The sequence below is a fragment of the Gallus gallus genome, chromosome 6 (assembly GCF_016699485.2).
Source record: "Gallus gallus isolate bGalGal1 chromosome 6, bGalGal1.mat.broiler.GRCg7b, whole genome shotgun sequence".
In the NCBI taxonomy this organism is placed as follows: domain Eukaryota; kingdom Metazoa; phylum Chordata; class Aves; order Galliformes; family Phasianidae; genus Gallus; species Gallus gallus.
The window spans coordinates 32,122,084-32,146,052 of record NC_052537.1 but is presented as its reverse complement, the minus strand read 5'-3'; the positions used below and the strand labels follow the sequence as shown (position 1 = coordinate 32,146,052).

The 23,969-nt window shown below is 43.5% G+C and overlaps 1 protein-coding gene across 1 annotated transcript in view; it reads right to left on the bottom strand.

The window, feature by feature from the left end:
* LOC107053714 (deleted in malignant brain tumors 1 protein-like) overlaps positions 1–23,969 on the bottom strand; it is a 35,054-nt gene that overhangs the window by 8,382 nt on the left and 2,703 nt on the right. Inside the window, exons 3-26 of the mRNA XM_046943339.1 lie at positions 22,422–22,463; positions 21,190–21,501; positions 20,303–20,677; positions 19,712–20,023; positions 19,476–19,517; positions 18,904–19,023; positions 18,313–18,624; positions 18,016–18,102; positions 17,283–17,594; positions 17,122–17,151; positions 15,998–16,148; positions 15,506–15,717; positions 15,092–15,264; positions 14,244–14,632; positions 13,394–13,665; positions 12,562–12,723; positions 7,935–8,061; positions 7,038–7,159; positions 5,918–6,229; positions 5,303–5,326; positions 4,567–4,878; positions 3,267–3,290; positions 1,609–1,920; positions 678–701 (exon numbers count right to left, since the gene is read on the bottom strand). Of these exons, the coding sequence (XP_046799295.1) occupies positions 678–701; positions 1,609–1,920; positions 3,267–3,290; positions 4,567–4,878; positions 5,303–5,326; positions 5,918–6,229; positions 7,038–7,159; positions 7,935–8,061; positions 12,562–12,723; positions 13,394–13,665; positions 14,244–14,632; positions 15,092–15,264; positions 15,506–15,717; positions 15,998–16,148; positions 17,122–17,151; positions 17,283–17,594; positions 18,016–18,102; positions 18,313–18,624; positions 18,904–19,023; positions 19,476–19,517; positions 19,712–20,023; positions 20,303–20,677; positions 21,190–21,501; positions 22,422–22,463 (4,560 nt within the window). The remainder of the gene's footprint in view (positions 1–677; positions 702–1,608; positions 1,921–3,266; positions 3,291–4,566; positions 4,879–5,302; positions 5,327–5,917; positions 6,230–7,037; positions 7,160–7,934; positions 8,062–12,561; positions 12,724–13,393; positions 13,666–14,243; positions 14,633–15,091; positions 15,265–15,505; positions 15,718–15,997; positions 16,149–17,121; positions 17,152–17,282; positions 17,595–18,015; positions 18,103–18,312; positions 18,625–18,903; positions 19,024–19,475; positions 19,518–19,711; positions 20,024–20,302; positions 20,678–21,189; positions 21,502–22,421; positions 22,464–23,969) is intronic.

The following is a 23,969-nucleotide window of genomic DNA, read 5'->3' as shown; positions in this document are numbered from 1 at the left end:
ACTGAAGGCTCCTGAACTGCAAAGCTAAAATTCTGGAGTAGTTCTGGAGCTGATTCAATATGTTCCTCTGGCTATTGTATTCTGTCGTGACCTTTCATTCCCAGGGAAAGTGAGGACAGCACTGATAAGTGCCAGCTGACCTCAGGTCACTGTGTTTGCACTCGTGCTGTTTCCTGGTTCACCCCTGGAACCAAGGCTTGCTGCTAGGGCTTGGCAGTGTTCATAGCTGTCTAAACCAGGTTTTCATCCCCAGTTAAATTCCTGTGATGAGATTAATAGCAAATAATGAAATAACCTGCATTAGATAAACACTAGTGGGCATTTATCTATCAATTTATTAATGACAGTATATTATAATGAATAGAACAGAATCAAAGTTTTACTCATAGAAACCGAGTTGACAAAGAGGTTAATCAAGCTAAAGCAGCACCTCAGGGCCATGACTTTCTAATAACTATGTAGCTTCATACAACTGGAGGAATGTTTGAAATACTGATTGATCCAATGCCTTTTCTTTTATATAACCATGTATTTAAAACACCCTAGTCCAATGAAGACTTTTTCAGGCTCCAAAAGTCCGAGTCAGAACATGATTTGTAGTCATCTTAGCAAGAACTTGCTTATGCTTTAGAAAATTCTAGATAGAAACTATTGAATAAGTATGAAATTGAAATTACCAGGTATTTCAGTTCCAGTAGAAGCTGTGATGGGAAGAAACAGACAAAATGCACATTTCAGTCATCAGTTTTTCCAAAAATAATTTTTAAGAGCTTATTTTAAGAGCTTTTAATGCTTCAAACTTCTTCACAATGTCTGTTTTTATTTCAGAATGCGTTCGATGGCTGGTTAAATAATCTGTTTCTGAAGATGATAATAAAAATAGTGAGACATGAGATTATAATATGACTTTCCTTGCCAGCAACTTGAAAATCTATGGAGATCAGGATAGAACTTTAGAACTTCTTATACCATCTAACAGAGACAGAAAGTTTCCAAGGTTAAATTTAGGTAAGGATCTAAGACTGCCAAAAGTCTAAGCACATCTTTCTTCAGGGGGATCTTGCAAAGCCGTGGTTCCTTCTCCTTCTTGCTTCCTTCCCCTGGACTGCAAGAGTCGTGACTCTACACCTTTGGATTTGGTCCTGATTATCTCACTCAAATAAATAGATTGCAGCACTCAATAGAAGCTTTGTCAAGGAAAGGCATGTGGGATTAGGACCTTAAGCTTCTGAGAAGTCTCCTGTGTGAAAGCTCGTTGGTTCTGTAAGGGCAAAATATGCCTTGGGATTATTTTCTGGTGCTTCTTGATAGTCTGGGAGCAAATTGAACCGGTTAATATGGATTACAGGTGATTAAAATAATGTGATGGCTGAGGACGCGTTCTGATTGACGCTGATTAAAATGCTCTAAAAGCTTTTGAAGCTCATCTGGATGGAAGTTTGCAAGAAACATCGTGTAAGAAAAGAAGGGCAATTCTCTTTCCAGCAACAGAACTACAACTCTGCTGAGAAAAGCTTTTGAGATCAGGGCAGCGATTTTTAATTTGACAAAATTTGAAATTAAACCAAGTATTTCTCTTCTCAATAAAGCAAATATATCAGTGTGTACCTGAGCAAATGACGCTGGCATCGCGCCGGCTGTCACACTCCTCTCTACACCACCCCCTGTGAGAACATTCCCACAGGTAGTTCTCATTCCCTCTGCACTGCACATCATCCATGACAATATATCTCGGGCCGTGAGTAAAGGTGACATTTCCTGAAGATGATACAGCATGTCCACAAGCCTGCTGGTTACAGACAACGTCTGCATCATTTATATCCCAGGAATCATCACAAATGGTCCCCCAGGCTCCTTTGTAAAGGATTTCAACACGCCCTTCACACTGGTTCCATCCATTCACCAACCTCACTGACATGTCTTTGAAAGAAAAAAGAGAGTTTCACTGAACCTTCATTGTAAGACAAAATCAGAGGCTCATGTGGGTCAGAAGGGACTTCCAGGGATCTCTGGTTTAGCCCCAGAGCAAGTTGTTCTGGGTCCTGTTTAGGAGAGTGTGGAGTATCTCCAAGGATGGAGATCCCACTGCTTCTCTTGGTCTCTGTTCTAGCATTTGACCAGGTCACGGAAAAGAAATGATTCTTTTTTATCAAGGTGGGATTTCTCCAATTCTGACATGCATCTGTTGTTGCCTCTTGACCTACTGCTGTGCACCATCCTCACTATAATCTCAGGTTATTGTAGACAGCAACAAAATCTCCCCTTCACAATCTCAAGACTGAGCAAACCCAAGTCCCTCAGCAACTCCTTGCACATCTCATTCTCCCACCCCCTGACCGTCTTAATGACCCTTTGCTGGGCTTGCTTACAGTTGAACTAGATGATCTTAGTGGCCTTTTCCAATCTTAATGATTCTATGATTCCACAGTTCTATGCTCCAGGACACACCTGCCTCTCTTGTACCAGGAAGTTGCACTCTTGCACTTGTCCTGAGGCTACAGGTGTGTCTCACCAGTGCTGAGTAGAGGGGAAGGATTGCCTCCCTTGACCTGCTGGCAGCACTCAAAGGGCACAGTGATGGCTCACAGCCAACTTCTTGTCTGCCAGGAAGCCCAGATCCTTTCTTGCAAAGCTGTGGTCGACACAGCTGGCTCTCTGCCGGTGAGCTGCACTTCATAACCTTTGCTGACACGTAATGTCAAAGTTATTTTTTTGCTAAAGGGGAATTAAGGTGGGACACAACAGATAGACAGATTTCCATGCCATGCTCATTTCACTAGTTAGGTGTGCATGTGCACTTCCAACCTACCTAGAAACTCCTGTTTTTCAGAGCCCCTGAGGCAAGGCCATGCTCCTTAAGCCACTATACCCAAAGATAGTGAGGTTCCTGAATAACTCAAGCTCTGCAACACAGGATCCACAATACTGATGATCTGAACAAACTTTAGGTGTGAACTTTCATGTAACTCTGTATATACAAAGCCAAGCCTTATTTGTCCAGACTTAACATTTCGACGGATATAAAAGAGGCGAGTTCTTGGCTTTATTCTGTGTTTAACACTAAAGAAGAAGAAAGCTGAGCACCTGTTTGCTACGTGTGGTAACTGTGGACTGTTATTTTAAAGGGAGGTCCTATCCAACATGCAGGGAGCAATGTCCTGGCTTTTCAATTAAAATCTATCATTGTTTTTAGCTGTACAAATCCAGTTCTAAAACATCAAAACATGTGGACGTTAAAGAGAATGACATGAATTTAAGACACTCACCTGTCACTTCAGATCCTGTGGAAGCTGTAAATGAGAAAGTAAACATAGCTCATTTTTAGGTGGAGTTTTCAGTCACTGCAGTAGCAGCTGAATCTACTGATGAAGTGTCACATTGCACATTATGGTGATTGTACACATATGCACTGAAACAGTGCTATACAGAATAATCCTCTTTGTGTGGGGACTGTTACACAGGTCTACAACAGAAGCTAGATCCATTCTGAAATATATATGCGAATGACTGCAGGGGAAAATACAAATTATGATTTTACAAAGTTTTTCAGTGATAAAAAATATTATAAAAGAGATAATGTCATCACTAGGAAAGAACCCCAAGGTAACCAAAGTAAAAACAAGGGATTTGATCTAAATGCTACAGAGGAAGTAGAAGTATTCTGAGAAACTGGAAGAGACCAGCAATGGCCAGCGTTTCCCTTTTAATGGTTCCTTACTGGCTTTCAGAAGATTTGAGAAGAAAAAAACTGAAGGTCCATGGTATTGTCTGAAGTGCACATGAAATCCCACGTCAAGGCCAAGGGTTTCTCATAATGTATAAATTCAGAGTACTGATTTTTTGTAGGCCTGTTCCTAGCATGCATTTCAGTGCAGTCTGTGCTGTATTATTACTATTAACTAGTACAGGATGAGTGCAGATTGCCACAGAGTTCAGCACTGTGATGGGTGTCCAAACAGGCTGTTACTCACTGTGACAATGAGGACCACTGTTTGTTCCACCTCCAACACAATGACACCTTTGTGTTAAAGTCCACAGGGACAAGCTGTGCCAGCTGTCACCAACACCAGGCCGGACCTGTCCTCTGCACCTGCTCTGGCACTTCTCAGTGGGATAGCTCTGTTTGCTGACCTTCTGGTTACACATTAACCAACAGTGAAGGAACATCCAGGTCCCAGAAGGAGCAGGACATGCCAGTGGATGGACAGAAGCAGTTGGTAAATGGCTGTGCTCCACCTGGTAGCTCTCTTGGACTGTTATCCCATTTTCATTGAAAGACCTAACCTAGACTGACATATCTATGGAGTGTACAACTTTTCAACTTATTTACAGATTTTTTGTAGTAGAAATCACTAATTTGCAATGCTGAATAATAAGAAAAAGCAAGTATTAAACAGAACCAATGCTATAGGTGAAAAAAAAAAATTGCTTCAAATGTGAAGGTTCTGCCTGTTTTTGGGAAGCAGTCTTGGTGAGGAGAGTGGTGGCCAGAACAGGGTTGTCCCTCATGCTCTGACTGGCCATATAAATTTCCATATAAATTGTATATAAATACGTAAAACACACCTGAGCAAACAACACCGGCGTCTTCCACGTGTGCGCAGTTATGGACTGCCCACCCTCTGCTGGGGCACTCCCAGAGGTAGGCCTCATTCCCTCTGCACTGCACGTCGTCAAGGAGGATCTCTCCTGAGCCTTGGCTAAAGTTGGCATTTCCTAGTGCAGTAACAGCCCTGCCGCAGCCCAGCTGGCTGCACACCACCTGGGCATCCTGCAGGTCCCAGGAGTCATCGCAGACAGTGCCCCAGTTGCCCTGGTAATGGACTTCGACACGGCCCTCGCATCGGTTCCTCCCGTTCACCAGCCTCAGGGACGTGTCTTTGGAAGGCCAAAAGTGAAAGAGTTATTTAGGAGGGATCCTCCCGTATTGTGAGGTTTTAAGTAGGCTGTTACACACTTGAGACAATAGTAGGTAGTATCCAAAGATAGCAGATGATTGGCCAAAAATATTTATCAACTTGTATTTTTGGATTAATGAAAAATTGTGGAATTTAACTGATATGAACACATTAAAAACTTGAAGATACAGCATATTCCTAACACAAGAGGTTGTGATTAATGTATGATACGGTTAAAAACTTCTGGGGATGTGCATTCAGAAATGTTTGATATACATACATCAAAATCATACCGTGACAAAGATACTTGTAAATACTCTTCTTCATAAACTGTATATACTGAATGACTACACTAGGTAAAATGACATAGTAAACTAGATGAAGATATATGAGATGAAAATTACCAGGAATTTCAGACATCAAAGAACCTGAAATAAAAGAAACAGCAGAGTGAGAAAGATCACTTTTTAAACAAACTTGCACCCAACAAAGTGGGTAGAAAACATACCTACACTGCTATACAACACAAAACCAACCCTCAGCACACTGGGGATTTGTCTATATAAGCCAATCTATATTTTAAAATGTAAGGTGCTATGTATTTTCACATCAAGTAATATGTCTCATGAAAGACCCAATTTTACACTGCATCTGAAAATGGTTGGTAATTTTCTCAATGATCTTAGGAATAATCAGCTGAATTCATCCTTTAGTTAGGAAGCAACGGGAATGGCCAGATGGACAAGTCTCAGAATGGCATTATACTCTACAGAAAGAAGGAAACATAACTGTCTAATTGAGCTAATTATGTGAAGATTTTTGAATGCGAAAGGTAGTGGGTGGGTCATAGTGCTTTCTTAAGAAGTATTTGCTGAAATGCAGAGGAATAGTCTGGGGATGTCCTGTATAGCTTGATGATGATTTGGTAGTTCAGCTGCCATTTGTTGAGCACCCAGACCTCGTTCTGGCTTATACTTATAACCATTATTAATCACTAATACCAATAAATCTCAAGTTACCTGCACAGATGACACCGGCATCTTCCTGATGAAGGCAGTTGCTGTTGAGCCATCCATCATGGGAGCACTGCCAGAGGAGAACCTCGTTCCCTTGGCACTGCACTTCATCCAGCAGGATGTCTCCTGTGCCCTCACCAAACTGGGCTGCCCCCACGGCACCAGTGGCCCGTCCACACCCGAGCTGAACGCAGACCACGTTGGCATCGTCTATGTCCCAGGAGTCATCACAGACAGTTCCCCATGCTCCATTGTAAAATATTTCAACGCGGCCCTGGCATCTGTTCTGCCCATTCACTAGCCTCAGGGTTGGTTCTTTGGAAAACAAAAAGAAATTAGATCAACTGTTAGAGTGGCTGCCATGTCTCTGGGGCCATGAGGCTACCAGAGGAAATGCTCTACAGCAGCTTTCCAAGGAGCATGTCCTCAAGGAAAGTGTGCTCTATTCCTCTTCTGCTCACCAGTCTTCCTGAGATTGCAGATGTCATTTTAAAGCATCATCCAAGGATGAGGCATCTGAGTGTCCCTGTGGCAGTAACATTCAATTAGAGTTATATCAGCACAAAGACATCATCTGGTGGGGACTCCAGCATAGCATACTGTGTTTCTCCTGGCCACCAGTGAATTAAAAAGGAAAGCCAACTTTCAGACTGTAAGAGCAGAAGATCACTACCTACAGTATTTCACTTTTCACCTTACTGTAAGGAATAGATCTGCCAACCCTGGTGTGTCCAAAGCAATAATTTTTACCCAGGCTGTGTCAAACCTGCCACCCGTGTGCAGATCAGCATGCATTTACCAAAGCTTCTACCTGCTTGCTCATGTCCTCTTTCAATGCATTATACTTTGTCTAAACCCTTCCAGTGCAATGAAAAAAAATCATTATTTGTCCTATGCATTTTTTCCAACAGTACCTTAAAATACAACACAATATATGCTTTCTACATCGCATTAAATACACACCCAAGATATTTGAATGGCATCACCAGTCCTTCAGTCCTACTAACTCCCAAGATACCTCCATTTAGAATGGGCTTTGCTACAAGCTACAAAGCGTGCAATATTGATTTCAGAAGAAAACATGAGAGAGGAAGGTAGGGCTGAACAGCACTAGGCACAGTACCTGACCCCTGCAGACGCCCTCCAAGCAGCAGTAGCATCCACATGATGGCCAGCGTGCCACCCATTTTGTCTGGGATCCCTATCGTGCTGATAAAACCAGGTTCAGAATTTATAAGCATGTAAATTTAAAGGGGTGTGTTCTGCAGCTTGACAAGCCTGATTTTATTAAAGTAAATTGGCGCTTTCATACAATGGGGATACTTTTAACTTTTAAAAACATTCTCTTGATTTTTTTTGGCAGGACTTTGTTTGTAATAGCTTGATTTTTTGATCACCTTATCATTTCAATCCCTTCTCTTCTCTGGACATACTGGCTAAACCCTCCCCTTCACAGACCCAATGGCTCAAGAGGAACCAGCTGCGTGCAGCCAGGGGGAAAATCAGTGAAACCAAGCAAAAAATGCTGGCAGATTTTCTTCACATCTCCATTTTTCCCTGGTCCCAAAGTGGAGGGAGGTGGCTGCTGTTTTCCCATCCTCTCTCATCAATGCCAGATGTTCACAGCTGTGTGGCTCTGCTCGGAGCACCAATGGAGGCTGTGCCCTCCATGCTCCTACAGCCTGCATAACTGCAGTAGTGAGCTGCATTTTCTGCTGAAAAAATAGGCTTTCTTTTAGAATACTTTGTCAGTCACCCCTTCAGACTATTTTAGAAGCTACTAGACATTTTAGCTGTTAATTTTCATTTTGGTCTGTTAGCATCCTCCTAGCCTCCAACCTACCCAGCCTTTGGGAAGCATTTCATGTGATTCCTGGATTAAATCCTTCAGGCTTGGCAGAGAGAAGAGCACTTGTCTTTCTCCACATCACATTCCTTACAGACATCCAACAAACTCTTACGAAACAAAGAAGGCTTGTTCCATGCTGGCATGCTGGCACAGCTCACAGTGAGTGTTTACCTGAGACGCACAGGGTCAGCTTCCAAAAACGCACTTCCTAGGCTGCCCAGGAGCTCAAAGAGGAAGGGGAGCAGCAGGTTTTGGCTGTCCTCCTGCATCTGGGTCTTCACAGTCAAGATGTCTGAGCCTGTGGCAAGCAACAAGCAGAAGTGACAAGGGAGATATGGAATAACAAGATCCTGACAGGTATTAGAAAGTTATTTGCAGTGCTTTTGAGAATAGAGAATAGTGTAAAAGCAAGAAAGGAAAAAGTCAGATGGCACATCTTCTAAAAATATGGGGACTGATATAGGGACCCCAGCCTGATACGTGGGCTTACGTGCAGCCTCTGAAGCTACCAGGCAGCACTTATCTGACTGCAGCTGTTTAAAAAATATATATTTTATCTGCTCTGATTAGTTACTCACACGTCCACACAAAGCTCCCTTACACTTGGAAGGTTTGCATGACTGTGTCTGAGGACAACACAGCCAGCGGATGTCACTGGGGGAGTCTGCTGTAGCCACCCAGCCATGGTGACAGCACCAAAGAATTATTCTTTAAGGAACTAAGGATACCTCTGGATCAGCCACCCTTGTCCTTGCTGGTGACTTCAACTTGCCTGATGTTAACAGGGAATACCACACAGCTGGTTCAGGAGATTCCTAAAATTCCTTAATGATAAGTTCTTGGTATAGATACTAAGGGAGCTAACTAGGAAAGCTGTCCCCCTGGATTTGTAGTTTGTAAACGGAAAGGTTCTTATGGGAGAAGTGACAATTTGTGGCTGCCTTGGCCACAGTGACCATGAAGTAGTTGAGTTTAAAATTTGCTGTGTAAGATGGGGGCTGGGGAAAGGCTTTGCCCCAAAGGGTGGTGGGCATGGAACAGCTGCCCAGGGCAGGGGGCCCGAGCTGCTGGAGCTCAGGGAACACTGAGACACCACTGACAGATATAGGGTTTGGGTGGTCCTGTGTGAAGCCAGGGGTTGGGCTGGATGCTCATTGTGGGTTCCTTCCAATTTGGGATATTCTATGGTTCTACAATCCCAGCCCTCATAAAGAAAGAGGAGGAAGGGAGAAGCGTTCTTTCCAAATATACAATTTCTGAAAAACGAAAGAACAAACAAGAGAAAGAAGGCAACAGTTGTTCAAACTTGTTGTCTTCTTCAAAACAGTGGCAATGCAATTCATTTCTACTTTACAGCTTGTGACTAATTCAATTCTTTGAGAACGAACAAGGAAAAAGCTGCTTGGATGGGTACAAAGTGGTTCAGGGCAAAAGAGGTGATCCAAGTGTTATTCCAACAAATGAAAACAGATGTCACTCCCAGTGACCTCGCTGGGCTTCCTCAGCTTAGCGTGACTCTGTAAAAATATGTTTTTCATGTCATAGCTCTTGAGCCTGAAATAGAAAGTCTCCCAAAATACACAAACTGCTGTGAGAATTTCAATATCGCCTGGGTTTCTTCTCAGCTAGATATAAACTGCCCAAATAAATAAAAGCAAAAGCAAGCTTTTAGTGAAACGAAGAAGAATGAATAAATCAGGAAAACCTGCTATCCCTGTAACAGAAAGTATTTGACAGAAATTGTGCAAAAATTTGTGTTTGGATTCAGAGATGCTCAACAGCAAAAGGCTGCAATTCTTATTCTGACCTCACCACAGAAAGGGCAGCAGTGGGAGTCTAAAGAAATGCATTTGCTGTTTTCTCTGAGTTTATGAAGTGTGGTGCGTGACTGAGAAACCCAGCAGCAGTGGCTGACTGCCTGACCTCCAGCTCAAGGCAGATTCTACTAAAATCCTTTTTAAAGAAGCTCTGTTGGTGTCTGCTAGAATTGTTTCAAACAATCAGTCAAGCGGAAACGATCTGTGCACTATATTCATTTACTTATTTAATTGGAATTTAGTGCAAGTGTTCCATCTTGGGTATTAAAGGATTCCTGAGTTGGAACCGCGAGATGAAGGTTAATTGCTTATTTCAGGTTGGTGTCAATGTTATCTGTGGGCTTGTGTGGAGAGGCATGGGGAGAGAGTAAAGAAAACAAGAAAAACTGTGGTTCTCACCCATATCCAGCAAAAGCCAACTGGCTCTTCTAAGTCTCAATCTACAGAAGTTGGGGATTTGTTCTTAACAACTGGAAAATGGATCTGTTTGTTAGCTATGGGGCCCAGAAACAAAACAGTGTTTATTTATACCCTTTTATAAATATTTTCGTAATACGTTCCTGGGAAGAAGGCCTCCAGAGTCATATCTGCTCCACACTCCAAAATTAGAGTAGAAAGATAAACAGGAGAGCAAAGCACGGGAAATTTAGCACACAAACAAGCAAACAAGAGTTTTATTCCTGGGCTTTGCTTTAACCCCAGGACTGGCCACATAGATTACATGATTGCGCAGGGAAAATCACACTGGCAGGAAACCAGACTGCTATGGCTCCATCCTCTGAGCTCCATGAAACACCTCCAGATGCCTCCTTGGGGGGCTGTTATGTGCTTATCAGGTCTACACACACTTCTAGTGACATGGGATGTACCTACATGGTGTAATTCATTCATTATCTTTCCCAGCTCAGATCACACTGCAGAGGTTGACACTCGCATTTCAGCACGAAGCTGCAAAAATGTTTAGTTGGTTGCTGAGGTTGTTGGTTGAGTGAATGAGAACAGACTGCATGGTTGAGTACATGCTGAGTTGAGTACATGCCACTGAGTGACAAATGCAAGGTAAAAATTAAGTAAACTGATACTGAAGTCAGACAGTTATTCAGAGCAAAAGCCTGCCAAGTGATGGTTTGTCTTCTCTGAAGGAGGAGCAAACTGCCACCTCCAGGGAGCTCATCTGAACAAAGGCAGTGCGGGATTGTGATGGCACTGACCCACACAAAGCAGATAACCAATACCCCCAAAGAGGTCAGATAAACAGTTTTAGTTTGTATTTTGGTTTTAATTCCTTGTATTTTCAACTAAGACATAAAAGGCAAAAATCCCAAAGCTTGCTTTTAATGTTTTCATGCACCAGTGGCAAATGCTTATGTGGGATTTGGCTGTTTCAGTGTGTTTCAGTCTGATTTATGTCTGTATGCTACACACTCAGAAGGGCTGGGTAAGTCTGGAGAAGTCACACTCCTCACAACCAGAAAGCAAACAATTGCAGGGAAGAAAAAAGAAGTTAAATAATTTTTTTTTCTGTGATTGGCATCCAAAAGTGTTAAAAAATGAACAAGGTTATTTCTTCTGGAAAGCAGGGGTGAGATTTCTTTTGATGTTTAAATGACATTTTGGTGAGACTTTAAAAGTCCTCTGGTTGAAGTTCAATCTCTTGAATGAGATTTACAGCTTTGCTTGGTTTAGGCTGTATCCAAAAGCCGCTGAGTCAGTGGGAAGGCTTCCAATCGATTTGACAAGATTTTAGATCAGATTGTGCAGCTCAAATGTTGCAAACAAAACACCTTTAACAGCTCAGTGTTTTTTAATTTGGATTTCTTTGATGTACAGAATAGAAAACGGAGTGGAAAAGCATCAACAAAATGCACCTAAAGAGAAAGGTGAGAGAATTTATTCTCATGGCCAAGAATGAGAGTTCAAGAACTAATGGGCTTGAACAGAAAGAGTGAAAATGGAGAGGAAGCATTTTGAAAAGCTTTTCAACAGTGATGTCAGTTTGAATTGTGAGCCTTGTTTACAAGAGGAGAGATTGCCCAGGCCAAATGGAGGTTTTGGAAGATTTGGGCAAAATCTATCAGAAGGATTTTGGGGTGGTGACGATGAGGGTAATATTCAGAGACTAGATCAGCCATCTGCTTTGGAGGGAACATTGGGATGAGGGTACCAACAGATAATTCCTCTGAAGACCCCAGAACAACGTGGGTCATGTAGTGTTTGTGTGTGACACTCAGGAGAAAGTACTGGAAAATCAAAAGAGGGCATTTCCACATCAGGCATCACCTCTCTGGCTTCCTAAGGGTAGAAATTATCTGTAAGTTTGCACATGCTTGGCAAGTTTTCATCCAACAGACCACACTCCTCAACACAGCGAAGTATTCATTTGTATTTTAATCACATGGTTATTAATTTGAAACCAGAAGAGTGAGTTATTGCTTTGTAAACATTCCTTCCTTTGATTTTAGGTGACATTCCTTGTGCGACAGATTTCTTCAGCTTAAAAATCTCTGCGTTTTATAAATAAGTACACATCTATTATTGTTTCAGTGAAATTTTTAGCGTTAAAAGCAATGCTACAAACAATTAAAACAGGGTGCAGTTGCAACACCAAATGGCATATTTCTTCTCCCAGAATTAGGTTTTCCTCTATTTTAATAAACCTTGAAATATTTATTATTGCCTCATTCGTCTTTTTTTCTCCAGCTAAGAACATTTTAAGGTATCTGATGAATGTTCTTGGGAGGATGTGAGGAGATAACTACAGAGGAGAGAAAATGACTGCACCAAGCAGCTTGTGCAATGATTGTTGAAATTATTCTTAAATCATTTAAGAGGAGTTAAGATTACAAAGTTATTTTGGAGCTTGTAACAGGCTAGGGTTCATTCCATCACAGCTTCTTACAAATGGCACATATGTGATTGCTGTCAGTGAGGCATTTTGGTGGCTCACAGTATGAAATTGTCTCCTAATTGGCCTTTGTTTCACATTAACCTCTGTAAAAGTGGTTTCTTCATTGCAGGCCTCAGAAGAAAGCCAGCAAGAACGAAGACAACGATGGCCAGGATGGCAACAGCAGCAGTGAGAGGCCCGAGCACGTTACCCGCAACGGAAACCGTGTTGGGAGGAGGCACGGAAACATCCAGTCCTGTGAGGGAAGAGAGGAGCATTTGGTGTTGTGGTGCCAAGGAGCAGGGCACAAAGAGCTGCTGTGCTAAAAGGGATGCTTCCTAGATCACAGCCAGAAGAGAAGTTCTAATTTCACTGCCCTTTGAACAGGCTTTTTGGTAGCAAGGATGACAACTAAGCAAGCTTCATGAGCAGAAGACAACTGAAGGAATTAAACATTCCTGAAGAAATCTGGGAACATGCTTCTCAGGAGCAGAGCTGGCAACAGCTTACACAGTCAGATTGGAGCTAATTAGTCCAATGGAATTAAGGCAGTTCTTTGGGTTACTGTTTTGGGACAACCAAAGCAGTTATCATTTTTCATGCATGCAGGTGAAAATAGTTTGCAAGGTGTTGAAAGAGGAAGGATGCTGTAGACAGGGTTCTTTGTACTTGACTTAGCAGCTGGCAACTCTACCCGCAGCAGAGAGGTTGGAACTTTATGGTCTTCAATGTCCCTTACAACCCAACATATTCTATGATTCTATGATTCTGTGACAACTGAGCCGAACAGTCCCTTCCTGTTTATGGTGAAGTTAGCATAAGCAGATTTCAAGGACAGATGTCAGAAACAAACAGAGCTATGGCTTTTTTACATGAGCAACTAAGTAGTCTTAGAGCAAATATGAGATAAATTTATTTGACTTTACCAGTATTCCTGCTCTGAGCATCTCCTTCTCGAAGCTTGAGCGGTCCAACAATGACATCTACTTTCTCCTGGGCAGAACTTGCCTCTCTCTTGGAGCGGCTCAGGCAGCCCTGGTAGCAGCGGGAGGAGTAGTCACCCAGCCGGCACACCGCCAGCTCGCACCGCAGGTAGACCGATGTGTGGCGGTTGATGAACTCGAAGGCGTTAAACTTGAAGCGAGCAAAGTGGCTGTAGGGGGAGTAGTATGTAGTATAGGAAGAATCTCTGACACATCTGGAAAGAAACGAAGAGATTTTATGGATTTACGCGTGCATTCCTTCAAAAATACAGCAAATTAAAACACAACCAGGTGCTGAGAACAAAAATAATGCAACTTTTAGACTACGTCTGAATATACCTAAGTCCTTTGAAAAAGCTAGAGAGGGAAGTATGCCAAGTGGTGAAGAGGGGAGAATGGGCTCCTTGCTCATTGTCAGTTCTACATGAAGCACAATGAATGGGCCTGACACTTGGCATGGTTCTGCAGGTTTTACTAAAATATGAACGCCTGTAACAACAGATTTCTGCTGCCAGTTTTCACCAGCTCATCCATCCATCCATCCATCCCACTGCTCGCTGAGTTTTGCATATAGGACAGGGACAAAGCCAGTAAAACAAAATTTTAGTAAGGCTTGAGTTTCATTTCTTAGGCCTAGGTTGTAAAAAAAATAATTAAAAAAAAAAATCAAAGAACCCTTTTAACAGTCCACTGATAAGGAGACCCAAACCAATTCACACTCTCTCTATTCTTTTAAAGTAAATGCAGAGAGGACATTACCACTACACATCTAATGACTTGAGAAAGCTCTTACCCATCCTTGATTATATCATAGGCCAGAGTGTTAAAATCGTGAGGATCGGGTGATGCCACACATGTGTCCACAAACATCATCAGGTTTGGGTCAGAGCTGTGAAGGTAAGCTTGAAGGTACAAATTTTGGTTCAAGTCAATGTAGTATGGAGAGTCACGCACTGGCCGCAAGAATGATGGGGAATCATAAAACGTAATGTTCACAGCATATCTTCCAAACTGATTTTCATTCACATCTACAGTATCGTCAGCAACATACATCACTTGCATCCATGTGTTTTGTAGCATTTTGCAACTGATATGTAACTGAAGATCCTTTTTCCTCTTTATTATGTGCCCAGAAGAGATAACTTTGATCATGTTGGAATAGTTGATTGTATCATTGTTTTCCTGTAACATAATTTAAAATGAGGAATTGCATTTCTTACACATTCCATATTCTAAGCTTTGATGAAGTAATATGCAATTAAAAGGGTAGTTTCATCTTAAGATCTTTGAACTAAGCTTGATGTTGGTCCTTTCTGCTTAGATGTAAATAAACTTGCTGATATTTAGTTAAGCAGCAATCAGTGGAGAAAAACTTCTGAATTCACAGCAGAGCCAACTTGTTGCACTTCTGTACACTGACCATGAAATGGACAATCACCCCAAATCTGCATGACACTTACCATGATGATTTTCCTCCCTGGAAACTCATTTCTACTAATGATGAGGATTTCACAAGGCAAGGAATGCTGAAGCATTTAAGCCTACAGGTCTCATTGCACTTCTTAGCACCGAGGACCACAGCAGCCCTTTCACGACTCATTTCAGTGTGCCCTGCAGTTCAGTGCAGGGCTGTAAGCATACCTCTCGTGTCGTCCCACATCTGTTGTAGGGAATGTTGAACACAACCTCGCGGGATGTGAGTGTCGGTTCACAACCAGTGCCGTTCAGCGTGACCCCCTCTGCAGAGTAGCCCTGGGACTGGAGGTAGTCCCTGCTCACCACTGCATGCATGTAGTCTGGCAAGCACATAAGGGCTGGTGGAAGAAAAAATTATGATATACTTGTGAATTAAGCAACTGGTTAATGATCGAAGGGTGCAGTTGTATCAAATGCTGATTTTTACTTAAAGCAGCTCACATAGCAGCCTAGAATATTTTGCACACATCACTTCCTTTCCCTTACATCTTTAAATACATTCACATGTTTATTTTGCAAACAGAATCTGTAACAGGCTCATCTGTTGAGCAGTGGTTTCTGTTCTGAACAGGAACTTACCGATGTTGTGATCTGCTGGAATGGAGGAGTAGTGGGCCTGAAACCCTCTAGATGTGTATCTCGAATCGCTGTGAAAGCGAACGCTCATCAGGTTTGAAGATGACGTGTACGTGAGAAAGGAACCAGCACAAATTCTCCCAAGAAGGGGGGAGGAGTGTGGGGGCCCATCATAGACTTCAATGTAGTCATACTGGCACCTGCTGCTCTGCATCCTGAGGAACAAGCATCAGCACCTGTCAGTGTGTTCCAGAAGCTCTAGCTGACCTACCTGATGAAAGCCTTCAGCACTTTCAGTTTTTGGGGCAGAGGCTTTTTTCATTGTGCATGTAGTTGCAAGCAGAAAACACCTCACCGATCCAAATCTGTTCAAGTCTTCCAAACGCTGGAAGACACTCTTAAAGTTGGGAAGGTTGCCTGTCTCAAATATACTTTCAAACCCTTCAAGTAAGTTTTGGCTTTGTTATCTGCCTGGGGAATTGATGATTTACTTACGCAATATCTCTAAATGTGAGCATAACACGGAAATTATTCTGTACTTGTATTTCCCACACACAGTCAGCGTTGTTTGGATAACTTCCAGGGTGGTTTGGGCTCTGCAGCATCCCAGAGGAATTTGAAATTAAGCCACCGCAAGAATAAGGTGCTGCAAGAAGAAGTGGAAGAGAATTTACTCACAGTAACCTTTACAAAACAGAACTTTTGCTTTGCGTAACTGTTCTGCAGCTGCTGAAAAGCAGCTCTCCTGCTGGCCTCAGCTCATATGCAGTATGTTCCAAATCTAAACAAATATTTGGTTTTGCTGCAGGTTGACTTTCACGTTGCTGGTTCGTTGTCACATCCGTGGTGTCAGACCACCATCTTCAGGTTGCTCTGGTTTCTCTTTTCTGCAGTCAAGGTCTGGTTCTGGGAGGGGTCGTGAGAATCAACATGGGAACACCTTGCTGAACAGACAGCATCCCCTCACACGGAAATAAGCACTCCAGGCAGCTGGGCAAGGCCTTAAATGTGTTATCTCTTGCTTTGCCTATGAGGGCAGCTGCAAAATGCCAGCATGAATGTGTTCTTACATAAAACACACAGATAATCCTTACAGCTTGGAAGGTGGGCATAAGCTCTGAACTTAACTCCTACATCATGCGACATGCAAAGGCAATACCCCATTTTGTTTTCTGTGAATGCTCAAGTTCTGAATTCTGCTTCTCATTGCAAAAAGAGCAGGATGAAAGCCATGGGAACTGTAAAGCCAAACAGGATCGAACGTACAACACTTGACTGATAAACTGCCTGCAGCTGTGAATGCAAATGGCTAACATTTCAAGTAAAACTGTATCAATTCGAAAAATGCTTTATGAGCACTGTATAAAAATCATCACACTAAATAAAGGGTACTACACACAAGCTACTGATGTCAGTAGAGTAGCAGCGTGCATGCGGTCTTTGCATGCCTCAGTGTCAGTGCACTTTGGGTTGTTAGCTCTGAACAAAAGAACACGAACACCTTGGCAATACCAGTCCATGCTCTACAAAGTTTGAAATTTAGAAAACACTTCCTAAGGTTTGGTCCAACCAAAGAGCTCAACAAAATACAAAAGATGAGAGCCACAGGAGAGCCTTACCTGCAACTGGCACTGGGGTGCTCACAGCAGCTGTGGTGGAAGAATAGGAGACATGGGTGAGCCATGATGCTCAGATGAGGGAGCACCAGGATGGGGTGTTGGATGGAAGGGATGGGGCACGGCGAGGTGCTCATGGAACCGGATCCCCATCACCCACGTACCTGCACAGATGACACTGGCATCCTCTGCGTGCCTACAGTTGTGCACGGCCCAGCCGCCATGCCGGCAGTGCAGCAGGGAGGCCTCATCCCCGCGGCACTGCACGTTGTCCAGCAGGATGCGGCCTGTGCCGGCACCAAAGTGAGCACTGCCCGGGGCGGTGATGGCGGGCCCACAGCCCAGCTGGCGGCACACCACGTGCGCGTCCCTCAGGCTCCAAAAGTCGTCACACACTGTGCCCCAGCGCTGCCCGTCCTGCACCTCCACGCGGCCCTCGCAGACATGTCGGCCGTTGGCCAGCCGTACACGGGAGCCTGGGATGTGGTACATGGAACACAGTCAGGGCACGCCAGAGCTCCTCAACAGAACCCATCTCCAAGGAGCTCCCATCCCACGGCATGCTCATCATGCAGACCATTTCCACAAAATACTTATCTATGCAGGAACTGAAGGGGCAAACACTCCACAACCCTCTGCTGCAGCGTCCCCATCTGCCATAAGAAGAAATCCCCCTACTAGCAGTTTCCTTGCCCAATAGATCCTGGCCCCAAGACACAGACTCCCAAACTACCAGTTCCTCCTCACGCTCTGCTTGCATCCTCCCTGCAAACATGACTGTCAGGAATGCTCAACTGGAATGGCCCAGGGCTGGGAGACCACCTCCATTGCTAACTACTGTGAGAAGGGACATCAGGGGCACAAAGAGGCACAGTGAGTGACAGTGGGCACAGTTACCTGCAGTGTTATTCTCCACTGGGGAGCTCGTCTCTGCCAACAATATTTCTGTTACTGGGGCACTTGTCTCTGTGGTGGAGGTCACTCCTACAAATCCAGAAGAAAATATCACCCACAAGAGGATGGGAGGTGTGGTGGGAATGCTCAATAGAGACTATAGTCGGAGTCCCTCGGGAATGAAATCAGGACAAATTACTATTCCATAATATTCCATCTTGACAGAAGTTAATTTATGAATGCATTTGTTGGATGCAATTTGTAGAAAAAGATTTTGAAAAAGTAAAAATGTTCCAGTACCTGAACAGACAACACCAGCATCTTCATAGTGGCCGCAGTTGTGTCTCCCCCATCCAATGTGACTGCACTGCTGCAAGGCCAGCTCATTTCCCTGGCACCGCACGTCGTCCAGCAGGATGCTGCCTGAGCCGTGGCCAAAGTAAGCACTGCCCGGAGCTGCAATGGCCTGGCCACATCCCAGCTGCCTGCACACAACCTGGGCATCAGTGAGGTCCCAGAGGTCATCACAGACCGTCCCCAGCTGGCCTTCATAATACAGCTCTACACGGCCCTCGCATCTGTGCCTTCCATTGACCAGGTGGAGACCGGTTCCTTTGGGAGAGAGGGAGTTGAGCACAAACACAGTTGGATGAGTTAGCTGGGAATGACCTGTAGAAGTTGCTTATTCCATCCTCCTGCCCCATAATATCACCATTTCCCATGGGTGCCTGTCTGGCCTAGTATTAGCCCATTGTGTGGACAGAGATGGTGGAGGGAGAGACCATATTTTCCTTCTCCCTAGGGCTGGGAGATATCCTCCAGTGCAATTGAGTTTAGGAAGTTAGATTGAGGCCATGAAGGTGCTTGGTGAGTGATGCTGGGCAAGGTTACCTGCTGGGCTGATCTCCACTGGGGAGCTCGTCTCTGCCAACGATATCTCTGGTACTGAGGCACTTGTCTCCACTATGGGGGAGACTGATGTTGTATGGTATGGTATTGTGGCACTCAGTCCTGCAAACCAAGAGGATAAAATCACTCACATCAGGATTGTTTGTATAATGGGCATGCCTCGTGTAGGCTACAGACACCATTCCTCAAGGAATGGGATCAGAACAAATTAGCCTTCATTACATTCCACTTTGACAGAAGTTAACAGAGAGAATTGAGGTGGGTAACAGCCTATTTGAAAGTATTATTAAATTGAAAATGGTATTTAGAGATGGTGATGGCAGGGAAGGGCACAGCTGTAGCACCTGCCCTGAGGCCCAGGAAATTGTGAGCCAGCTAAGGCTGGAGCTCTCCGCTACAGATTCCTGCCCTGGAGCTGGGAGCTGTGGGCAGCTGCATGGCTTGTCCCCATCACCACCACTGGAGCACTCCTGCAGCAGCTCAGCTCCTTCTTGGCAGCAGCTGTGTGCTGCTTGGGGTTGCGTGTGCTGCAAGGCAAGGAAGGCATGACTCACCTATTGAAGGGGGCCAGTCCGTCGTATTCGGTGGATCTACAGCTGCCAGGTAAGAAAAACATGTAATTAGGTACAGCTCTGAAGTCTGCATCCATACAGCAGTAGAGATATCATGGTAAGTCATATTGCTGTCTTGGTGGAAGGATGTCTGAATAACCCTACTCTCAAATCATTTGAATGCACAAAGTGGGTGCAATTTATAGAAAACACTTCGGGAAAGTAAGATGTTCCAGTACCTGAACAGACAACACCAGCATCTTCATGGTGGCGGCAGTTGTGTCTCCCCCATCCAATGTGACTGCACTGCTGCAAGGCCAGCTCATTTCCTTGGCACCGCACGTCGTCCAGCAGGATGCTGCCTGAGCCGTGGCCAAAGTAAGCACTGCCCGGAGCTGCAATGGCCTGGCCACATCCCAGCTGCCTGCACACAACCTGGGCATCAGCGAGGTCCCAGAGGTCATCACAGACCGTCCCCAGCTGGCCTTCATAATACAGCTCTACACGGCCCTCGCATCTGTGCCTTCCATTGACCAGGTGGAGACCGGTTCCTTTGGGAGAGAGGGAGTTGAGCACAAACACAGTTGGATGAGTTAGCTGGGAATGACCTGTAGAAGTTACTTATTCCATCCTCCTGCCCCATAATATCACCATTTCCCATGGGTGCCTGTCTGGCCTAGTATTAGCCCTTTGTGTGGACAAAGATGGTGGAGGGAGAGACCATATTTTCCTTCTCCCTAGGGCTGGGAGATATCCTCCAGTGCAGTCTGATGTGGGAAGGAATATTGAGGGAAGGAGGTGGCTTGGTGAGTGAAACTGGGCAGAGTTACCTGCTATGCTGATATCCATGGGCAAGCTTGTCTCCAGCACTCCACTTGTTGTCCTTATGGTGCTTTGTGCTGCGTAGGTCGTTGGCATTTCAGTACTTGTCTCCAGAGCAGTGCTAGAGTGTGGTATGGTTGTTGTGACTATTGTGGTAGCTGTCTGTGGCACACTGGTTGTTATCAGTCCTGTGCTGGGTATTGGTGTTGTGGAGGTTGCAGGAGTTGTTTGTGGTGCAGACGTTGCTGACCGTGAAGTTGTCAAATCCGGAGTGGATGTCAGTGGTAATGAAGTGGTCTGTATAACAGGGGTCGATTCTAACGTGGAGCTTGTCTCTGGCAGCCACGTTGCTGGCAATGGAGTGGGTTCTGTGGAGTTCCATTCTGTGAATACAAATAAAGGACTGTTCCCACATAGAAGACTGTGTCTGAGTAATGAGTATGTCTCTGTGTAAGCTAGAAACCCGGTTCCTCAGGAATGAAGGCAGGACAAGTTACTCTACCAGCAGACTCCATCTTGACAGAAGTCAACAGACAAAATATGGAGGCAGGTAAGAGACAAGTTTTAAAATTATTACTAAATTGAAAGTGGTATTTACAGATGGAGATGGCAGGGAAGGGCACTGCTGTGGCACCTGCCCTGAGCTGTGGGACACCACGGGCCAGGCGAGTCTGGGGCCCTCCTCTAAATACTCCTGCCCACTATAGATGCCATGTAGGAAATAAATGTCACTTACAAATGCACTGAACACAACATGCATGCAGAAATAGAAATACCACAGAATGTTTTTTTTTTTTGTATCTCAGAAGTATGTATGAGTAACCCTACACTCAAATGCATTTGTTGGATGCAATTTATAGAAAAAGATTTTGAAAAAGTAAAAATGTTCCAGTACCTGAACAGACAACACCAGCATCTTCATGGTGGCGGCAGTTGTGTCTCCCCCATCCAATGTGACTGCACTGCTGCAAGGCCAGCTCATTTCCCTGGCACCGCACGTCGTCCAGCAGGATGCTGCCTGAGCCGTGGCCAAAGTAAGCACTGCCCGGAGCTGCAATGGCCTGGCCACATCCCAGCTGCCTGCACACAACCTGGGCATCAGCGAGGTCCCAGAGGTCATCACAGACTGTCCCCAGCTGGCCTTCATAATACAGCTCTACACGGCCCTCGCATCTGTGCCTTCCATTGACCAGGTGGAGACTGGTTCCTTTGGGAGAGAGGGAGTTGAGCACAAACACAGTTGGATGAGTTAGCTGGGAATGACCTGTAGAAGTTACTTATTCCATCCTCCTGCCCCATAATATCACCATTTCCCATGGGTGCCTGTCTGGCCTAGTATTAGCCCTTTGTGTGGACAAAGATGGTGGAGGGAGAGACCATATTTTTTTCCTCTCTGCCAGACCTGAAAGTCATATGCATGTATTTCATGTAAGATTTCTACAGAAGACTTAGCAGGGTAAGAGCAAAGTATTTTTGTAAGAAAGGAAATTCTTCGATCATCAGAAAAGCACAATAGGTGAGCAAAGGAAAGAAAATGAATTTCAATATCAGAATGAAATACAAGGAAAATTCCAGTACGAAAATTAGCACCGAAATTTTTTGCTTTGTTGATAGGAAAAAAATGGCATGTTTTAAGAACATACGTTTACGTATTTCTTTTATTTATTGCTTTCCAAATGTTTTCTTGTAAGAAGAGGAAGATGGAGCAATTTGCACTGAATCCTAGGTAAGCTTAGAAAGTATGACGTGACTTTTCTTCCCCAGCCTGTGCCTTACCAGAAATGTGTACGGGTAGCATTTCTATGTACTGTAGAAGAACTGTTGAACTGATGGCAGAGGCAAAGCTCAAAGTGGCTTAAGGAAATTGCTGAGGTTTCAAGGGACAGCAGAATGCAAGGGCATCCACTACCACTTCCTAAACCTATGCTCATTGGGTAACCACAGTGGTGCCACAGAAAAATGACGAGGCAAGTCATTCGGAATTCACAAGCCATTCCATACTACTCATGTGCAACATTAAGGACACTAAGCAGTGTGCTACTTTGCTTAAAATGACATCAGAAAAGACCAAATTAATTCTTCTGAAAAAAAAGTTGGGATTTTAGAGAAAACAATAGCCATTCTTACCTCTTCTCCCTCTTTTACGGGATTTATATGGAATATGTCTTCCTGTAAAATTGTAAGAGAATTTTAAGGAGCTAGAGTCCACATATCACAACCAAATCCTGTAGTTTTTAGGAGTAATTTTACAAGAATTCCCCTAACTGTTCAAAAAACGGGACAATGAACACAATGGGATTATAAAAATTTCAGTAGGAATCCACTGGCTTCTACTTTCTTACATATCTCTAAAAATAGTTAGACATAAACAAATGCGGAATATCTTTTCATGAACACACCTAGATAGTTGTTGTTAAAATACATCTATTCATGTGAAACCCATCTGCTTTTCAGTTTGATTTAGCCTTTTCATAATTTGGACATTCTGCATAAACAGCCCGAAAATATCAATTTCTAGATCCATTTTTTGGTGAAAGAGCTTATTAAAGTGTAAGTCCCCAAATAAATGTTGTAACATAGGACCTCCAGGATTTATACTTTGGAGATCAAACAAGCAAGCTGCATTTGTCATGCTTTGCCTGTCTGTTAAATATATATTTTGCTCGTTACTAAGCAATGAGTAAGTCATCCAAAGCAAAAGAATCTTGAGAAGTTACCAGCTCCAGGATTTCTTTACTTCATCTAATTCATTGTTGATGGACTAGAGAAGCTGTCAGGACAATGCCCAAAACTAAATATTTCCCTATTTACGCACTGTTAACTGTCAGTTCAAAGTGAGAAACCACAAATTTGGCCCTTGATTTCTATGTATCTCAATTGTTTTAAGTATTTACTTGGAGATGCACATTTATTAACAATAATTATAGAATTTCTTCAAACTGGAGAAGCAAACCTGGGGAGAAACAAACTTGGCATTAGGAAATTAAAACTGATCTAAAGCAATTTTGCTTTCATTCAAGGAAAATAATTTGCTGGGCATCTAATTAGATAGGATGCATCCTGCTTTGCACTTCAGAGGTGTCAAAAATGAGAAAGTCTTCAAAGCTACAAATGCAGCACTTGCTGTGACCCAGGAGACAGAAGCAGGGCTGGGGAATGAAGGCAAGAGCAGAGAGAATAAAAAAGAGTGAGAGAAAGATGGCAAGGAGAGGACAGATGAGAAAACCTGAATGAGGACAATATAAATTGCTGTAATTATGCTTATATAGCTAGTTAAAAGATCACCTGCAATTAATGTAGGTTATGCACAGTATTACTTAGCTCAAAGGTACCTATGTGAATTAGGAGACAGTAACTGTCGTGTAAGGAAAAGAGGATCAAAAAAAAATTTTGAATGAAAATCATTTCATGCCTTTGATTATTTCTATCCATCACACAGTTACAGACTATGAAAACTAATCTCTTTTATATTTCATTAAGTTGTACGTAAGACGAAGAAGATTGAAATAACTCAAGCAACATTTTATGTATAGCCTATGTATTCACATATATATTTTACAGTAAGTATCTATTTTAGTAAAAAATAAATAAATTCTTCCATAATTCCTAGGTCAAATTTCTGTAACTTGAAGAATCACATATACATAATATAATCATGAATGCAACTCTAACTAT